We start from the raw sequence: 21,341 nt of genomic DNA, 5'->3' as shown, positions 1-21,341 counted from the left end.
ATTATTTGACTCGTAATAATAATTTACAACCTGGATTTCGAATATGACACAGTACTGAAACTGCTTTACTGAAAGTCACTGATGATATACGATTCACAATGGACCAAATCCTAATAACAATGTTGACACTCTTTGATTTCTCGAAGCCTTATGGTTGTGTAAACTATACAGACTACTTTTGGCAAAATAAATCATTGCTTTTCCAGAATATGTCTTGCAATGCCTGGGGTCATATCTGTTTGGCAGAAGGGAGTGTGTACAGGTACGTGACGTAACATCCGACTGGCTGAGTGTAGAGAGTGGTGTTCCTCAGGGTTCCATACTTGGTCATCTGTTGTACTTTAATGATTTAAGCACAGTACTGGTACACTATAAGTCCCACAAGTTTGCTGATAACCTCCAGATATATGTCCACATTAACACACACCTGATCGATGATGGCATTACCATAATCAATACTGACATCAACAATGTGCTGGACTGTACATAGAAAAACTACACCAATTGTGATATCTCATTACCGCTACATCTATACGTAATGTTACTGTAAATGGAACTGTACTCCCTTATTATTATTATGATAAAAATAAGGACTTAGGACTGACAATAAACTGTACTTACTCTTAGCTGGACTAATGCAGTGACAGAGACTTGTAAGCAAGTTTTTACATCAATACATTTAGTACTGAAAAAACTGCAGATTTTTTTCCGCTTCACATAAAACTTTTGTTGGTTAAAGTACTCATACTACCTCATTTTTTACTGTAACAGCGTAATGAACGACATGACTGTGGCTTTGGGTGAAACATACCAGATTGTATGCATTTTATCTCATGAGAGATTAGCATATAATACCCTATTATATTAATTCAAAGATTTTGAAACTAAAAGACCTCAGATCAATAAAGATTTTAACATTGATCAATTCAATTTTAAATTTCCAAATTATTTCTTAAACTTTTTCAATGTGGTGTGGATAAAACTAGCCCTGTGGTAACGGCATGTCGTCTACGGGACTCCCTTCCTCGTAGCACGCTTATAGAGTCGTCCTCGGTTAGTAGCATCGCTGAGGTAGCACTATCTGGGATGGGATCGGCATAGATCTTTTCAATGCAGTTGTATTTCCCAAGAGTATTATTTTGTTATTTACTAGAGATATTAAATTTTTGTTTTATGTTCAGCGTACTTGCTTCTGAGAAACTGTTAAATAAAAAGCCAATAGGTAAAGCGGTTACTTTGAACATGTGACTAAATTCAGACTTTATATTCACCAATGCATTTCTTATGAAGATTAACTTTACAGGTCGCTGGAGCAGTGTTGAACAATTAGTAAATACGAACTATCATATGTTTACATTACATGTATTGTCAAAACTTATTTTATTATTCTGTATTTTTCAACTGTATTAATTTTATATGATTTGTTTTTAGATGATTAGAACCCTTTATTCTGTTACTTTACTAACGGGGTTTTATTTTCCATTACAATTTAACCATCTCATATAATTTAAATGTTAAATAGAATGTTTCCTGTTTTATTCTAATTCTTATTGACATGGATAGGTTTGATACTGGCCCAAGTTCACCCTCTTGCTCTAAACTTTGGAAATACTCAAATTCAAAGGAAGAAAGCGTTACGTCCAAGGATAAACTGAATCTCCTCACCAATCACATTTCACAACCAGCTGTGAAAAAGGGGCCACACTTTCTGATTGGTCGTCACTTCAGACTCATCACTGACCAGAAATCTGTCCCATTCATATTTCACAATAGTCACTCTAGTAAAATTAAAAACGAGAATGTTATAAATACGGCATTGTTTACAGACCTGGTAAACAAAATGAGATAGCTGCCACACTCTCCAGAGTTTGCAGATCAACAGGCAACAACAAACTGGATCAGTTCCATGCTCAACTTTGTCATCCTGGGATTATTACGATGGCCCACTGGGTAAGAAGTCAGAATCTGCCTTATTCTTTGGAGGAAATAAAGAAGATGACTGCTACATGTCCCATTCGCGCAGAAATAAAGCCTCGATTTTATAAAACCCAAGAAACAGTGTTAATAAAATCAACTGCTACATTTGAAAGGTTGAACTTTTATTTTAAGGGTCCTTTGCCAACAAACTCCAAAAAAATATTTACTGACAATTGTTGAATTCTCGCGTTTTCCTTTTGCTTATATATGCCCCCACATAACGTCGTGCACAGTAATGAAAAAGTTAAGTGACCTGTTTTGTTTATTTGGATAATCATCTTATATTCATACTGACAGGGGCTTATCTTTCATGCCAATAGATCTTAAAGACTTTCGTAACTCCAAAGACAAAGCGACAAGTAGAACTACACCATATAATCCTGAAGGAAATTGCCAGATGGAACGTTACAACGGCATAATCTGGAAGGCTACTGTTGCTAAAAAGTCGCAATTTAAGAATAAATCAATGGGAGTATGTCTTAAATGATTCCTTACATTCTGTTAGGTTTTTACCGTGATACACTGATACAAATGTGACTCCGCATGAACGAATATATATTCATTCCAGAAAATCTTCAAACTGTCAATCTTCACCAACCTGACGTGAATCTGAAAAAGTGCTCTTGAAGAGAATAAGTACGATCCACTGATAGATAAGGTCGACATAATAGATGTAAATTCCAATAATGCAACATACTATATCTCTCAATAACGGAGATGAGAAGACAGTTTCCCTAGCTCCGAAAGGAGACATTGCCGCTGTAAAAGACACCACAGATCAATCTGTTTTGGTAGTGGATCAACCGGACACTAATATATCTGAAGAATCACAATTATCAAATCAGGAAAGATGATGGACAACACAAGTAGCTCTCCGCCGGATCATGATCGTCTTGCACCACTTATTTATTCATCTAAACAAAGAAACTCATACGCTCCGTCACAAAACATTGATTCCCCTCAAACAACTAAATTAATTCATAATTCTGGGTGCGAATTCAGTTGCTACCCGCCTTAAAGACTACAAGAAATAGACATCTACCAATGTACCTATAGATAGGAGATAACAATTTTACATGAATTTTCTGAGATATCAAGGAGGGGTGAATAATCTATATAAATAAAAATGAATTTCCGTTCGGTAGTCTCGCTAAAACTCGAGAACGGCTGAACCGATTTGGCTAATTTTGGTCTTGAAATGTTCGTGGAAGTCCAGGGAAGGTTTAAAACGATGACAAAATATAACAACATTGCAAGGAAAATACTAAAAACGACAATTTGATTTTCCCATACAAACTGTTCTTACCTGTCAAACGTTTGAAAACAGTGGGACCGCCCCATAAAATCAAACCATACGTAATGTGTGATTGAAATAATCCAAAGTAAATCACCCTCAAATATTCCACAGAGTCAATCTCTCTTAATTTCCATAGCAAATAACTGACATGAGAAATTCGTTTGCAGAGACTTTCAATATGGTCAGACCAAGTTAGCTTAGAGTTGATGAGGATACTCAACAGTTTTATTGATCTTGCAGCATGCTGAGTCTGATTTAAGCTAATACAAATATTTTGAGTTTTGTCTTCATTGCAGTGCAGTTTGTTGGAAGAGAACCAATTTATTGCCTCATTTTAGGCTGTATTCATAATGGCCTGCAAATCTGATAGATTTTTATTACTTGAGAAAAGAGAGGTATCATCAGCATAAAGTATGGAATCAACATTCAACATCCCTTGGCAAGTCATTAATTGTAACTGAAAAGAAAAAAAGGTCTAGAACAAACCCTTGAGGGACTCCTAAATCCACAATGTAGACTAAAGGTGAGACGGTATTTCAGTAATTGGTACTTGTTGTTTTTCTCCAGTATCTGTAAAGGTTACTGAGAACCAAAAATACTGATGACAAATACTTTGTAATATAGTACTCTGTATGGTTACAAGATAAAGATGTGCTGATTACTTTACTAGTACTGAAGTACTCATATCCTTACTGATACTGAATACTAAAATACTGACTTGAGGCTGTTAAATACAATATAAATACTGCGATTGTAAAGTCCCAACTGGAAAATATTTGGTAGTTCACAATGTAAATCGCTCACCAACCCCGGTGTCGGCGTAATATTCTTGAACTAGTTATTGAGTAATAAATGTATTGTTTTAAAGGAAACTAAACAGTTTATATAATACATTGAGTTATGTGTTTAATTATGTAAACATCATTAGATATTTTATGTTTTTACTTCAAATGAGAGCTTATTTAATATTTTCATAATACAAAAATGTGTTAATGTACCAAAAATGCACAAAAGAAAATTAAAATTACTAACAAAATAGAATTTTATTGTCATAACCTTAAAGAATACCCAATGTAACAATCCATTGAACTCTATTCAAAGAAGCAGAGGTTCCATTTATCATACAATTTATTAATTACTTCTCAAAAATTATAAACCTTATAATGATAATAAATTATGTTTATATATTTTTTTACATAGTTATGTTGTACTTTTGAATAATAATAATTAAATCAAAGCATTTACATAACTGCGTTTATTAAGGGAAATACTTGGTATTTTAAATTTTACAAATATGGAAATACTGATTTAAAATCTTCTAGTATTTATAATGTTACAGATATGAAATACTGATTTAGAGTATCTACTATTAATTTAAACCGTGAACAGTACGGAAATACTGCTTTAGAGTATCTAGTATTTAATACGTTACCAGTACGGAAATACTGGTTTCAAGTATCCAGTATTTGTACTCAGTATCGCCGAGTAACGGTATCAGAAGTAATGGTTACATGTATGTACTGATTTAGCCCATTTCTAATTTAGACCCCTCAGTTGAAACATACTACTTTCTGTTGGTTAGATAGGAAATAATAAATAAATGTTCTAATTTGATTTTCTGTTTTTCTAAAAATGTTACTACTAATGTTAGAACTACTATACTTACTTGCATTTGTAAGTACATTGATAAGATTAGATTGGTGGTCTGCAAATTGGCCTAAAATTGTGTTTGTCTCGTATAGATTATCAGAAAAGTTTACCAGAATATTATCTATACAGGTATTAGCATGAGTTGGGACCTTAATAGTATACAGTGGGTAAGAGATCTTAGTAAATTTGGAAAGTGTATTGAATTACGAGACTCCATACTCCATTATTGACATTTCAATTTTGAAATCGCCGCAAACAGTAACAAGGGCTTCCCCCCTCAAAACAGTTTTCATTACTAATATTAAAAATACTACAAAAAAAAAAAAAAAAAAAAAAAAACAGATTAATGTTGCCCTGAGGAGATCTATATAGACTCGCTACTATAATATTCAATTAAACTAAACACAACATACTTCAAAATTCAACTTGGAACTAAAATCAATAAATTAACTCAAATTTAATACTTTGTTTGATAAAAATATCTGCCCACCAATTTTTTTTATTTTCCTGCAGATAAACCTTGCAGGTAAATATCCATTAGACACATGTCAACTTCTCCCGGACTAACCAGTATCCAGAAACACAAATTACATCAACTTTTTTAATTTCACAAAACTGCTCCAATTCAAAAAGCTTATTCTAATGCTTTGCAGATTGACTTAAAGAATTTTGATTACTTACTCAGATTAGAAAAGTTACTCTTTAGCTTGAGAGGATGTCTTATTTTATTACAGTGCAAGAACATACTCTCATGTGACTGAGCAGTAGGGTTTGTACACAAATGAAATGAATTTAAATTATTTCACAAACTATTAATATCACGGACCTCTATAAAAACATCACAATAAAAATTAAGAAGCTAAAATGCAATTTTTGAGTGATAAATTTAATGAATAAGTAATTAAATTCTCAACTAAAAAAGTTAGGTGACTTGTTACAAGCTCCAAGAATTAATCCCTGAAAAATTCCTATTTATGCAATACTTCTTTATTGCAAGTTACTACAGAATTTGAAAAATATTATTGCAAACTTTTGTCTCAATCATTTTTAAGACAGTAAAGACACCAGATGAAGTGCTGAATCTGGGAACTGAGTCACAGGAGCAGGAGACAACATCAAATGAAGGAGAGTCAGCCATTGCACCAGGAAACTTGTTGTAATACTTCTAGATCCACTAAAGTGTTAAGACATCAATTTAATTCTTTCAGTGTTTTTCGTTTAAATAATCAATCTATTAAGAAAAAATTGAAATGCTAGATCTTTTGTTAGATCTACTCAGCTGTAACACTTTAACAATACATGAACATTGCTTACTTGTTAGTGAAAGTCAGCTCTATGTTCCTCAAGGACATCGTCTTGCCAATATTTATTGTAGAAAACCACCTTTAAATAGGAGGTGTAGTATAGAACTAATTACAAACTCATTGACAACAAACCAGATGTTAACAAATTTTACATAGATATCATATTTGAAATAACTGCTTTTTTAATGATTAAAACTAATATTATTACAGCTACTATATACCATACATCAGTTTTTAACCTTGTTTGTTTTCTGTCATAATTGGAAAATTTTTGTTAATTTCTTGTATAAAAAGTATCCTTCCAGCCATGTTATAATTTCAGTGGATTTTAATATTGTTGTTTAGAAAGATTTTAATTCAAAAAGCTCCACCAATCTATTAGATTCTTAATTTATACGGTTTAAAAAATAAATTCAAAAGAATGAAAACTGTATATTACTTAACATAATATAATATAACAATTTAAGTCTTAAATCCTCATATCTCTAACCACTCTGGCGTTCAAGGCAGTCTTCCATGATATTTTGAACAATAACTTGAATAAACAAACAAATTTCAAGTTAGTCAGGGACTTAGTTAGCAAAACAATAAGACATTTCAGATATGTGTTAAGTGAAGTTGACAAGGCATTTTTAAAAAACACAATAGAATTGATTTGGTTTTTATTTCTTCAACAATCCTTTTGAAGAATGTGTTATGAAGAGAGTAAAAATAGATTTAGTAAAATATAGATTAAAACAATTTGGTTCACATCATGGGTCATATAGATTTTGTTATGTGTTTATGACTGCTACAAGAAGAATATAGGTCTTACTGAGGAATATGTACATAAGGATGAATCTTTAACCAGTAAAAGATGTTGTAAGGTAAAAATGAACAGGCTAATTTAGAATCTCATCAAAATTATATTAGTTCAAAAACATGTGTAAAGCTGTATGAAATGTTGTTATGGTAGAATGCAATTTAAAACCAGTTAATCAGCAAATAAGAGCTGAAGTTCTTGACATTTTTAATGACTGACTATTTTATTAATTCCACAATCACAAGGAGTAGCTAATGTAGTGAGTAATTGTAATAACTATCCAATTTTAGAATATATGCAGAAATAATTTTTAATATATTAAATATTGTTTCCATTGGAAGCAGATATGTAAAATGATGTGCTCAAATCTGCCACTTTGACGTGTCTAAAGCATTTGATAGTATATCTTTCGATTTGATTTTAAGAAAACTTCATTTTATCTTAAAGTTAAAGAGAAACTTAATGACCTCCTATCTAAATAATAGCTCAAACGAGTCTCAATATCAGAGTTTAAAACCGTTCAAATATGTGTCCCTTATGACTCTGTCCTTGGCCCTTTTTTGTTTGCTGTAGCTATATGTGACTTTGCATTTAATGTACCCAGCATGTACGTCTCATATGCAGATGATACAACCTAATTCAATTTTGGAAAGGACTTTGAACTCCTTTAACATTTTCCTATGGCAAAAGCAATGTTTAAGGTTAATTCAAGAATGTGAAGGCAATGGAATCTGATCAACCTATTTTTAAATAGTTCCTAATAATGATAGTACCATCTATGTGTATATATAGTAAGAGTTAAAGAAAATCTGGATGAGTATGACATCCATGACTATAACAAAAGACCAAATATAAGTTAAATTTGATTGCAGTGAGGCTTCGGAAATTAAAAAAGTCACTGCTTTTCGGAGGCTCAATTTTTCAATAAGTTACCTGATAGTTTGTGGACAAGTCTCAATTAATTTTAAATTTTTCTTAAGAATTGGCTTAACATAACCCATTTATGCCGTCAATAAATTCTTAGCCCATAATTATCTTAAATGTTTAACTGTAAACTTTAATTATTTTACTTGAGTTTTTTTATTTATTAATGTTGTTTGGGTGGATATTTTGATTGTTGTATATTTTAAGTTGAAGCTTTGTAGTTTAACTGTTTGTAGTGTTGTCTTTTATTTTCCGATTCTGTGTAGTTTTATTTTTTAAATGATGTGTTTATTTTACTATTGTAAAAATTTTAATTCAAACCATAGAAAATGTATCAGTAACATAGTTTTTAATTAGTATTACAGTAGATGTTTCCTATGTTTCTGACAATGTCTACTATACTTTGTGAATTTAATAACAATAAAGTTTCTTGATTATAATATGATTAAAGGCTTGTAAATTATGTAAAAGTTATAGAATAATTTTTATTTGGTGGCAGTGCATTTAATTACAATTTAAGTATGACTTTTTGAGGATACGGCCTTACCCTCTTAACAAGTGATTTTACACTTGATTACTCAACATAAGAATATGCACATTTTATCTTGTGATGTTGCCTTCTGTACTCCATTATTTAACTTTACCTTTTTATGTTCAATAACTGCCTATCTTTAATCTAAAAAAAATAAACCAAATAAAATAACACTTATAATCAACTAAGTCATATATTTTCAACTGATACAAATCAATACAAGAACAATATATTTATTTTTCATTATTGAGCTGGTAAAAAATACACTATTGTAGACATGTTGATTCTGACTTAACACAACTAACCTAATACTAAAACATAAGAGTGGGAGTTTAATTTAATAAATCTTTCTTATATCAAAACATACAGTAAAACTAAAATAATCAAGTGATATATCAATACGGGAATATATCAGTTTTATAAATAATTTTTCATAATAACAATGAAGTTTGTTTGAAATCTAAAAGACAAATAAAAGAATAGAATACAATATTAGAGAGGACAACTGAAATAATTGTAATGTTCATCTAAAAATGAATAAAACAAAAATAAAGCATCTTTTTTACTAAAATTATTCTTACACACATACCAATTTTAAACTTCCAAAGGGTTGATTATGTACATGATTTTCCACCTTAACATTATCATTCTTGTTCCACAAATATACATAAGATTAACATTTTTTAAATTTTGGTTTCTGACAGGATTACTTTAGCTTCTCCAAAGAGTGTATTTTGCTGTTTTGTCCTAAATTATTACAATACAAACAATAAATTTGTAGCTCCTTGCATTATATACAAATAGATATATACATGTGAAAGAAATCTAAACAAACATAGACATAAAACACTAAATTCAAATCACAGCTATGAAAAAATGATAAAACCAAATTAGTCACAAGTCTTAACTTTAAAATTTAAAACTTAACTTTAATTTAAGTTAAAATTTAACTTTTCAAATTTTATAAACATATAAGATAGACATAGAAAAACCTCTATGCTCTTCAACTCTTAATTTCATAGTTTTGTAATTTACTACAGTATTTTTTTACTACAGGCATGGAAACAAATCCATAAATGGAAAATAATTCTAAAATGATTTAGAAATTAAAATTGAAAAAAAGGAGCCACTTTAAAAAGACTTTGAAAAAAAATCAAATTTGTATCCTTAAGAAATTATAGCAACATACGTAATAATGAGAATACCTTGATTTTTGCAAAAGTTAACATTTTAAAAGTTAAAAAGATTACAACTGGCAGGACAAGTCCCACAAATGTAACATTGAGTATAAAATCATATTAAACTTATCTGACTTTTTTAACTTTGATAAAATATTTGTGGAACAGTACATAATGAAGCCAAACCCTTTATTATTCCTACTTCAATTGAAAACTGAAACCATTCATAGTTATTATCTGGCAAGACGTGAATTTGTGAGGACAAATTTAAATAAAATTGGTTAATTTCACCAGGACATCCAGGAGAGAGAGAGGAGAAGGAGTACAGAAAGAGTTATCTGGGAACAGAAATGAAAAGACTGATTAAATACAGACATTTAGGACAACCTTTATTGAATGCATACTGGTCCTGTACATAGGGTTGTTGGTAGTACATGAGTTGTTTATTAAAAGCACTTAACTTACATTGTGTCGCACCTGTACGGTGGAGATATGAGGGGGGCTCCCGACTTGACGATACGACCGTGTTACACCACAACAATCGCGCACTACGCATACGCTCAGGCACTGGACTAGAACACCGGCCTGCTCGGACTCGCACTAACAGTTCATAAAAATAGTGAACACCTTCTCTAAAAACTAAAAGACCTGCGTTTAGGTTCGGTAACAGTTTCCGCTCCTAACGTATTGTCAGAGAACTCGATTAGGCCACAGACCGAGGCGTGTGTGGGCGGGAGAGGAGGACGAGATAGGGCGGCAAAACGACAGATTCGCTGGTCACAAAAATACAATCTACTCTGTTTTAACACTCTTACGCTAACTTTATTAAAGCTAATTTTGGAAAACGTAATTGCAAGGCGATGAATGACGACAACGTTCGCCTTGCCGCCGATCCCGCCCGCTACCGCCTTGTGATGATGAGTTGGGTCCTTACTATATACATAGGACTGGTGTGATGTAAGTTCGGTCTCACGTGGTTGATATGCCGCCATAACTCACAACTCCTTAACTTACACTAACTTACTTAACTTACCTAAGTGACAACCGATATTTACTTAACACACTAAACAACGAATAGAGAGAAACTAAACGTTAACCAAAAACAAAACTGCGAATTTGGTTATTTGCTAAGCGTTTACAATACAGTAGGTTGACAAGTCAACAATTACTTTACTACAAATATATAAAACTTTTATAATACTTTAATTCTTTATTTTTTTGGATCTGAATTTTTTTTTTTTTGGCACTACATACTGAAAAGTATTACAAATCACTTACAAACAATCGAATAATAAAGCTTCCCTTAAAGAAAATTCTAGAGTATTAAAAAACCTTAACATATCACACTAGGGCGTGTCACCTTTGACCAGGGTCAGGCTTTATTGTTGTTGACACTTAAAAATTAAAATGCGAAAATATACACAAACAAAACGAGCAGATAAACAAAAAAATAAATTATTTGTCATAGATTTAACGATGGTGAGCTGTCTTGAGATCTGAGTGCATACAGAATTATCACATTGAGTCAGTTTGATTTCATAAAAACCGCTACAGTACCCTAACACATCGCTTGAGCGTACCAACAAGTTTTTAAACTGTCCAATAATAATACGTCTTAATTTATATTATTATACGGTTTTAAATAATAGAAAACATGCAAAATATGATCTGTTTTGCAACACCCTTTTTTATTATTTTATTACTTATTTACAGTAGATATTACTAGTAAAGTTAATACTTAAGATACATTACATCGAGGAGTATTATATACAGTTTAGGGCCCAGTAAGTCTGACAGGGGAAACAATGGAACTAACACCGTGAAACGCCAGCCCTCAGTTTGGAATTTGTTCGCCGGTTTTACAAAATCAAACGGAAAGCGGCCCGCGGTAATGCCAGTAGAGGAGGAATGACAACAGAACCGTAACGGGGACAGTCTTCGATGGCAGTCAACTAAGTCTAAACATTCATTTTTGGTGTCGTTTTTAGAATCGGAAACCGCGCGCACACACCGAATGAGCAACTGGAGGTGTGATCTGGTTGGAATATTGACGTCAAACAGGTGGAATGTAAGTAAGGCCGCGGCGTCTTATTGCTTAGACAGCAACTAAAACTAACCAAACTTAAACCTAAGGCTAGACAGTTGGAGATGAACACATGAACTGAAGCCTGGACCTTAGCTTAGGCTAACTAACAACTAAATTGCACTCGACTGTGAAGGCACTTTAAGGATCGAGGCCTGAACCAACCGATCTCTGAACCAATTTGAGCATGAGCGACTGCCAACAGTCAAATTAGTTTGTTTTAAAATACTTCATCTGTCTTTGTTCGCACCCATCTAAGCCATTAAGTATTTAATACAGAAACTTTAAGTAGTCCATTATTGTAAGCAGATTATCTTAAACAGAATAAAAGATTTGCTACAAGGAAAATTACAAACCAGTTAGTATGATACAAATTTACAAAATTTTAATATATTTCTATTAAAAAACAAATATGTCTATTTATGAAACTGACTTAAGATGCAAGTTAGGACCTGCCACGTTCATTTCTAAACATTCAGAGTTTAAAATTTAGATAGTTTGGGTATGTTTTTGTAATAATGAACACACACTGAAAAATTAAGGTAAAGCTTTTTACTCTCTTAACTGGTAGTTTACAAGTAAAAAATAAATCAATCTAAACAAAACACCTTAACACTCTCACTAATATATGTGTAACTGGTAAAATAATAACTGTTCATAAAAATACAGGCGGGGAGATTTAGACCATTACAGTTGTTCTTGTTTATTATAATGTGTGTATACAAACTATAGTGAATAATTTTCTTTCAAATCAATGGTATGTTCCTATTAATGCTGCTTAATGTTGAAATATGCAATTAAAACAACATCATGATTAAGTAAAATTCCATGTATGCATTAAGCCTCCAGATCAGCAGCATTCAACTGTACTCACAGATAAATTATTTTAAGCAGTCTAGTAGAAAAAGAAGTTTCATTGACGACAGATTAAGTATTTTAAAACGGCAAGACGGACAGGGACGGCGGGCGATTGCACGTCCACATAAATAAATGCTAGAGTTGTGAAGCTACAGAAGACTAGAGATCTAGTTGAGAGAGGCGACATTATCAACCACGTCACTGTGACAACGTCGGCAACGTCAGGGGAGTCGGTAACCTCTCCTGTCATGTTTACAGATCTCGGACCCCCATGGGGTGTTCAGTCTTGGTACGGTTGAAATTTGTGAATACTTTTTAAACCCTGATGACTAAACCATAACCGATACACTTATGCTAACTTACATACTATGGTATAGAATCGTACGCAAAACAAAACCCACAAACCCGAGTTATTAATCTACAACAAACAAACAAACAAACAAACGGACACTAGGGCGACGATGGAAGAGTAAGCTGCTCACCCCGTGCTACGTGTGATCGGGCCAAGGAAAACTGCTCCGAAAGAACTAAAACAATATTACTTCCAAAATAAAATCAACGAGTTCTCTTCTGTGTTCGTAGAAACTATATGAAATTATAAAATAAAAAATATGGACTAACAACAAACGAACATAGACTACAACTTGACTGGAGTGACCTCTATTGGTTTCATAAGTCTCTTTGTGGTAGTTAAAAAAACTACATAATAATATTGACATAATTATTGATATGGCTGGTTGAGCGAGAGCGCTTTCTGTCTTTGACCGTGGAACGGACAAACGAACAAACAGACAAACTGGAGAAACAGACAACCGACAAATGCTTGTTTATTGCTAAACAGTCTTACTTGCGACATTGGTGTTTCCTGGCAACTCAACATGATTGTCGGGAGGGGGGGCAGAAAGCGCTCTAGCTCTTACATTCCCTTACATTAGTGACATCACATTCATACACCATTCGCTACATTTTTTTATATTTTTTTTTATCTTTATGTCTCAATACTTTTTAAGTTAAAACTTTTCAACACTCTTATTTTAACAATTGTACAACATCGAATATCATAATTATTCTCAAACAAAAGTGGCACTTGAATCACATAAGGGGAAGGGCAGACGATCAGATTCGGTTCGCTTTCGATAGTTTATTGTTGTCTTTTAGCACCAGAAAAGCAGACATCTCTCCGAAAACTGTGATGGTAAAATTACCCAATAATAAAACAAAGGTAGAAGAGAGTAGTAAAAACGAGTGGAAATAAAAACATTTAAATCTCATTTGTCCAAAAATATTGTCAGTTAGTTCAGGTTTTAAAATGCAATAAAATTTTCCAAAACAATCTACGACCGATCAGCGATTTTAAGAGTAAAAAATGGTAACCGCAAGAACTAAGGCAAGAGGCTATCTGATCGTCCTTTGTTCACAGGAGAGCTATGCTACAGCTGATGAAATGTTACCCGAGAGTTATATTACAAACACTTCGACTCTGTTTTAATGTCCTGTGTTGAATTTGTGCAAAAATATCTTAACTAAGACTTGACAGCGGGAACCTCGCTGGAGACTGCGATGGTAACATGAACGCGACAACGCGGGGATTCGTGGAGGCAGTAGTGAACAAGGAACTGCGTCTGAGACGATATCCCTTGGACGGTCCCTCGTGGAATATCGCGTGAGCTGGCCCGACCGAGCGCCACGCAGGTACTCTTTTGCTGATCCTTAAAGTCGGACTAGAAACGCGGCTAGGGTCGCGCCAGCTCTGCAACCGAGTCTACTTAAAATCAAGAAGGAACAAAAGTAAGCTTATATCAACCTTAACACTAGAGTTAGCAATATATATATTTCTATATAATCTGTGTACAGCCAAAACTGCGTACGTATCACTTGACCGATATCACAAGTACTGGAGATTATGAGCAAAGAGGCCTCAGATTCTTGTCTTCTACACCTCCTTGTATCTCTTCACAATCTAATTACAACTATTGACTTATACTCTGTGCCTACTGTACAAACATATCTATGTTCGTATAAGATACCCTATAATATAATATTTGGTACGAGATTGGCAATAGAGAAGAGGTTTAAGCACACATATTATCTTCTAAAAACAAGGAAATAAAACGACGACAGTATGTACACCCGTGACAGACTAACTACACAGTTCGGCTTAAGAACTAAAATTGGCATTCAATTATTCAGACAAGACGTGTTGCACCGGGACACCGCGACACAAAACCGCTGCCAAAACTTGGTTTTTGGAAGACAAACAATAATCTGAGAAAACTAAAAACAATCGAATCCCTGTCAAACGTTTTGGTCACGGTGACTACCGGGCATGCAACGTCGAAAGGCCTATCGAGTAAAATTATAAATTAGAAAAACTCACTTATAAATCTATATAATATAATATTTTAATACACAATTTGCACCATTGTTGAAAAACGTAACACTAACACTAACAGATTTATGCATTAATAATAGTAATAATATTATCTCTATACTTTTAAAGACGAGAATAACAAATGTCGGAAAGTCTGTGATAAAACAGAAAATACAAAAGAAAAACAGGTAAGCCGTAACAACAGAGGTAATTACTTATTTCATTTGTCGGTGATAAAATACAGATAAAAAAGCCACACAGAGTTCACAGCGCGCAGTTCACCTAATAAATACATTAGCCGGCGTTACGACTTCGATGTCGTCGTGTTCGTCGTCGGCGACAAACACTAGAATCATACTGATAAAAATTTAAGTTACATATAACCTTTATTCTCATTATCATTATAAAATATCCAAGTAGTTAATAATATAAATTATTATCTCTTAGTAATAATTTATTACTTAAATACTTTTAGACAAACAGTCTGATGATTGTGGCTTGGGAAACCTGTGTGTTTTTTTTTTGCTTTTTATACATTTTTTCACATGTTTCCCTTGCTGAACTAAAAGCTAGAGGAGATCGTATTACATGCTATCGCTGGGGCCAAGGAGGTCGCCTGGCAGGAACGAGTTGAGAGAGGATGGAGTGGCCCGGTGTGGATCTGCAGGAGGATCAGGTCCCCACAGTGAAGTGCCCCCACTAGCAGCTGGGGGCCAGCCGGTTCCCCAGGTGTCGCCCTTTCCTCCACCACGAGCCCAACCCCCACCGCCGCCGCCCTGTTGCCCCAAGTGTGCCAAAAGAGACTGGACCTCGGTGTCTCCCAGTGTCTCTGCGAAGATGGTCGTGTTGCTCAGCACGCAGTTGTTTAGAGCACCTTGCGCCTATTGGGTACAGAACAACAATAAAATCAATTTTATCACTGCAAATGGCAATTACAAAGTAATAAAAATGCAAATACCTAACCAAAAAGTATTGTAATCTAATACAATTTCTTAAAAGTATTCATTTATTAAAAAAATAAAATAAGGCTTAGATTACAAGATTGAAAGATTTTAAGATTGAATCTCTTTGGTTGAAAAAATGTACAAGATTTATTTTAATGCATCTGTAATGAAAATGAGAAACCTTCCAATCTGTTACCGATAAGCCTGCTCTTGGGTACTAGCATCAAAATATATTAATGTATGAAGAAATGCCAAAGAATACTTAAGTCCAGATACGATACCTTACAAATTTGTATTTACTATATATATATTTTAAATTGGATTCCCACAGGCATATGATTGTAAATACACTACAAATTACCAGCTTAAACATGGGTAAAAAATCAAACAAAAAAGTTTTCTATGTGTGATAAAAATCTTATTTTTATTGTAAAACCAATAAAAATGTGTGATTGTGTACAGTTTAATCTGCAGAGTTTTAGTGAAACACAACATTTGGCATCTGCAGTTTTTGTAAAAGTGTTATTCAAACTTAAAGAAGAAAAATATTTATTTTTATTCTTTGTAGATATGTTTTATTTAACTTTTAAAACTTTAGATTTTATTTATAAAACAATGCTGTTTATTGTTCATTTATTATTTTAGAATTTTTTTTAACTCATTAATTTTTACCAGAAAGTAAAGGATGTACAGGCATAAATGTAAAATAGTGCAGAATATTCTAAAAAGAATCCAGTATTCTTCAGCAATCCCTAGATAAAAATTGCCAGCATTCTTAAGATAGAAAGAAAAGCTTTGGTCTTGTACCCAAAGGGTTACAACCTGGCTTTCTGACCTGTTTATTTATGAAAGCTTTAATTAAATATTACATTAATACAAGGTTATACCTATTTTTTGGGTTCCACAAACATCTTTAGCCACAGACAACTAAAGAATACCAAAGGACAGTTTACACTCTTTGTTGATTATGCGTGGCAAACGTAGAAATACATTTGACAAATAAACATAATGGTATTGTAACCTTAAAAATACGTTGAATACATGAAAGCAATTTTATACATTTACTAAATAATGTCAAATTTTAACCCTTTCAACCCCGGGTATTATATCAATCAAGTGATGTGCCTAAAATCACAAGCCATTTTTTAAGGAAAATATAAGGGTTTTGTACGAAACTCATAACTAGTCCATTTTTTAACCTATCAAGCCAATTATTCTTTTTTTTTGTTTTACTTCTAATTCACAAACATTTGAAAAAATTCATATAGCAAAAAATATTTACACTAGAATCTATTTCTTTTAAGTAAAAGTTAATTCAAATTCTAATAAAACAAAAAATTATAGGTCTAATTTATTTACAAGTTGAGTAACAAATTTTTGTAAGAACATGTCATTCATTTTCCTTTTGGCCATTTTTGTGCAAGTAAATGTAACACAAGCTTTAAAATTCATAGTAATAAACATAAAACCAAAGTTCTGATAAAATAATAATAACTATTGATAAAGTATATTAAAAAAAATTAAAAACCTTTTAATACAATATTTACATATCTAGAATATGTTTTCAGAAATGTCAAGACAGCTATCACTCAAATCGTCATCACTGCCCACATCCATGCCACTTGCAACTAATTAGTAATTGGTGTATTTTCGACTACGGGAGACTACAAATGATTCCTTTTACTCATTTTCAAATAAAATAGGAACAATCTAATATTTAACTGCAGTACTTTGTACTGTTTTAAACTAATAACATTAATTTAAGTGGAATATTCACAACATAGCGAAATACAGCTATATGCGACAATCAGTGAGCAGTCAGCTGAGATGAATTGCAATTCCTCAATCACAGAGTGACAAAATACGAAGTCAAAACTTACAATTAGTGACTTGGTCTCTAATACTCACTTTGTTGGCTTCATCCCTTGTGGAGTATTTGGCAAGGGCGATACCATGATTCAGGTACAAGTGAAAGTTTTGCAAAGGCCCGTGTTGTACACAGAGCGTCTTCAGTGTGGAACCATCAATCTGAAACAAGACCGATTAGACAAAAATTAGATTAGACATTACTTTAAAAAACGACACTAGAAACAAACTGTAAAGGTCTATCCCAACAAACTCTCCCGCTTACTTATCCACTAGATAATTGTAGGAGGGTCATTCAGATAGCAAGTTGCCGAGGCATCTCATTACCGAACAGGTGGTGGTAGTGGTGCGATTTGAATAGCACTGTGTTAAATACAAATTTTCATATAAATTTTACAGCTTTTTTATTACATACATGTGAAAGTCACACTATTTATTAACATTTAGATTTAAGCACTTATCTAATATCTTTAAATGAGCAATCCTCGTATGTATGTATGTATGTATACACACATATATATATATATATATATATATATTCTAAATCTCGGAAACGGTTTTCATGAAATTTAATAAGCAGGAGGTTTTGGGGGTTATGAATCTTTTTTTTTTTTTTATTTAATATTTATAAGGGCATAAAACACGTAGTAGGTTATCAATGCCCGTATGGTTAACGGACACCTACACTTTAAAATATGGTGTCACGTTATCAGTACAAAGAATAGACAGCGGATCGCTGTCAAAGAAAATTATCACATTAAGACAATAAGAAAAACAACAACAGTGAACAGAGGACTAATACTAAAATAACAAAAATAGCCGAGAGGCTGTAAAGGGGCCCAATAATTAAAATATGTCAGATAAATAATAACAATATAAAATATAACAATATAACAACAATCTAATGCTAAAACCAGGTAAGTTAGTGAAGGTAAGGTTGTAAAGGGACCCACCCTCACTAATAACAAATAACAAATAACAATAACAAATAAATAGAAGGACATAGTAGTAACAGGTACTCGCTCAGAATCAAAATCTTTGAGATAAGACTCGTTCTTCTTAAGAATTCAAAAAGTTTTACAATGACTGACTCATCATCCCCAAACAGATCGAATAGACTTGCTGGGAGCTGACAAGATCGTCTCTGCATTGTATAATCACGGCATTCGACCAAAATATGCTCGACACTCAGAGCCACTCCACAAAAACGCACACTCCGGGGGATCCCCGCGGCTCATGAGGTACCCGTGAGTCAGCAGCGTGTGACCGATTCGCAACCGACACAACACTACTTCCTCTCTGCGGTTTCTCGCGGATGGCTGTCCCCCAGGGAGCTACTGTGTGTTTTATGGCTCTCAGTTTGTTGCACACCGTCCGAGACCAAGAGTCAACCCCAAACTCGTCTTAACTTCTCCTTCACCATTGGCTTTAGGTCTGACCCTGCCACCATAGCAGTAAAAGGAGGAAGCTCATGAGCACTCCCAGCAGCCCTGTCGGCAAGCTCATTTCCGGGAATTCCCGCGTGACCCGGGCACCCACGCCAGAACAACCTGTATATTTTGGACTTGAAGTCTGTGAATGGCACATCGGATGTCGCGCACAAGGACATGTTTTGGATACATGTCCTTGATTGCTTGCAGACTACTAAGCGAGTCGGAGCAGATGACCAGCCTTCTGGTCCCTGGGCAGACGATGTTCAATGCTTTAGAAATAGCGGTCAGTTCTGCCGTGTAGACTGACGCTTACAGAGGGCAGACAGAATCTATACTCACAGACTCGCCGTTATGAACGCACATCCGGTGCCATCCTCAGACTTAGATCCATCAGTGTAAATTATGTCGCAAGGTGGCCCGAGCACTCAAGAGTTCCCGGAAAGCCTGCGTGAACACTAAATTAGAAGTGCTTCCTTTCTTGTACTTGTGAAGTGACAGGGACAACTTCGGGACTTAATACTAACCAGGGAGGAATATCACTCTGGTAGCATTGACTTACTTGGTACTCCTCGATACCAAGGTCCGAGAGGAGCACTTTAGCCCTTACTCCAAGGGGAGCTGAGATGTTAGGGCGATTGGCATAGACTTCGAGCAAGTCACTTTCAAATACGTGTTTCATATGCCGGGATTTTCGGGCTTGGCTTTAAGGGAGTAAAAATAATTTATGACAAGTTGCTTGCGTCTCATATCCAGCATTGGTTCACTAGCCTCCGCTAATAAGCTAGGTGTAGGGCCTTGAACGAAAAAGCTCCAGTAGCCAACCTGATCGCAGAGTGGTGAATCGAGTCAAGCATTCCTAACGCGCTTGTGCCGGGCAGAAGAATAAACCTGAGAACCATAGTCAAGGCACGAAACGGACAAAAGCTTTGTAGAAACGCAGCATACATGTCCTGTCCGCGCCCCACTTGGTCCCAGTAAGAACTCGAAAGCATATTTAGCCTTTGTAAACATTTTGCCTTGAGAGATTTTAAGTGAGGGATCCATGTAAGTCGGGGAATCAAATGTAAGACCCAAGAATCTCACATTCCGACTTGATGTTATTCGGGATCTGTTCAAAGTAAGTGTCGGTTCTAAATAGCTTCTTTAGTCTGGAGAACGTTATACATTGGGTTTTGGAAGTAGAGAACGAAAATCCCGTCCGCCTACTCCATTCCTCCAGTCGCCTTATGGTTAGCTGCAGGGAAACGCTCCGCCGTAGCAAGTCTTCTTGCAGGGACGTAAACGGCAAAGTCGTCCACAAACAAAGACACAGCGCACAGGACGGCGAACACACGCCGTTATGCCGTTTATGGCGACGGCGAATAACGTGCAGCTCAAAACGCTTCCCTGTGGTACCCCGTTCTCCAGATTGCTTGTGCTTGATAGGTTTGTCCCTATTCTAAACCTGAAATGTACGGTCAGACATGAACCCCTGAATGAAAGCCAGCATATTACCACTCACTCCCATGCCTGGAAAGTGTTAATGATGCCTCTCCGCCACGCTGTGTCATATGCCTTTTCCAGATCAAAAAAGACAGCGACTAACTTGCTTTCGCTCAAGGAATGCGTCACGTATGGTTGTCTCAAGGGAAACCATGAGGTCCAACGTCGATCGTCCTTGGCGAAAGCCGCATTGTTCTCTCGAAAGGAGATTGTTCTTTTCGAGGAACCAGATTAGTCTACGGTTTACCATCCGCTCCAACACCTTAGAAAGGCAGCTGGTAAGCGAGATGGGCCGGTTAGCTAGACGGAGATAGTTTGTCATGTCCCGGTTTGTATAAGGGGATGACGTGGGATTTACGCCAAGCTAGCGGGAAAGTTTGTTCCTCAAAACACTCTATTGTAGAGCGCGCTAAGAGGGCCCCCCTTACCCTCTGAGGGTAAATGTCTAAGCATGGCATAGTGCACGTCATCCGGACCAGGAGCAGAGTTGGAAGTACATGACAGTGCGGAGTCCAACTCCTGCATCGAAAACCTTATATTTAAGGGACATGGATTTGGATTGTTGAGTAGTATGTCTGTTTGTTCAGAATATAGCTTATATCTCAAAAACTCAGGACAGTAAGACGAACTTTTTGAAAAC

At 34.6% G+C, this 21,341-nt stretch overlaps 1 protein-coding gene across 6 annotated transcripts in view; it reads right to left on the bottom strand.

Moving 5' to 3' along the window:
- Nucleotides 1-10,027: 10,027 nt before the first annotated feature.
- Nucleotides 10,028-21,341, bottom strand: part of LOC124356185 (protein Gawky) — a 139,901-nt gene continuing 128,587 nt past the window's right edge. For all 6 annotated transcript variants that reach the window (XM_046807362.1, XM_046807363.1, XM_046807365.1 and 3 more), the window contains 2 exons: nt 17,829-17,948; nt 10,028-15,857 (listed from right to left, as the gene is read on the bottom strand). In XM_046807362.1, coding sequence (XP_046663318.1) covers nt 15,561-15,857; nt 17,829-17,948 — 417 coding nt within the window. In that variant the 3' untranslated portion in view covers nt 10,028-15,560. The remainder of the gene's footprint in view (nt 15,858-17,828; nt 17,949-21,341) is intronic.

Source organism: Homalodisca vitripennis, chromosome 2 (assembly GCF_021130785.1).
Source record: "Homalodisca vitripennis isolate AUS2020 chromosome 2, UT_GWSS_2.1, whole genome shotgun sequence".
Taxonomy (NCBI): domain Eukaryota; kingdom Metazoa; phylum Arthropoda; class Insecta; order Hemiptera; family Cicadellidae; genus Homalodisca; species Homalodisca vitripennis.
This window is presented reverse-complemented; position numbering and strand designations above follow the sequence as displayed.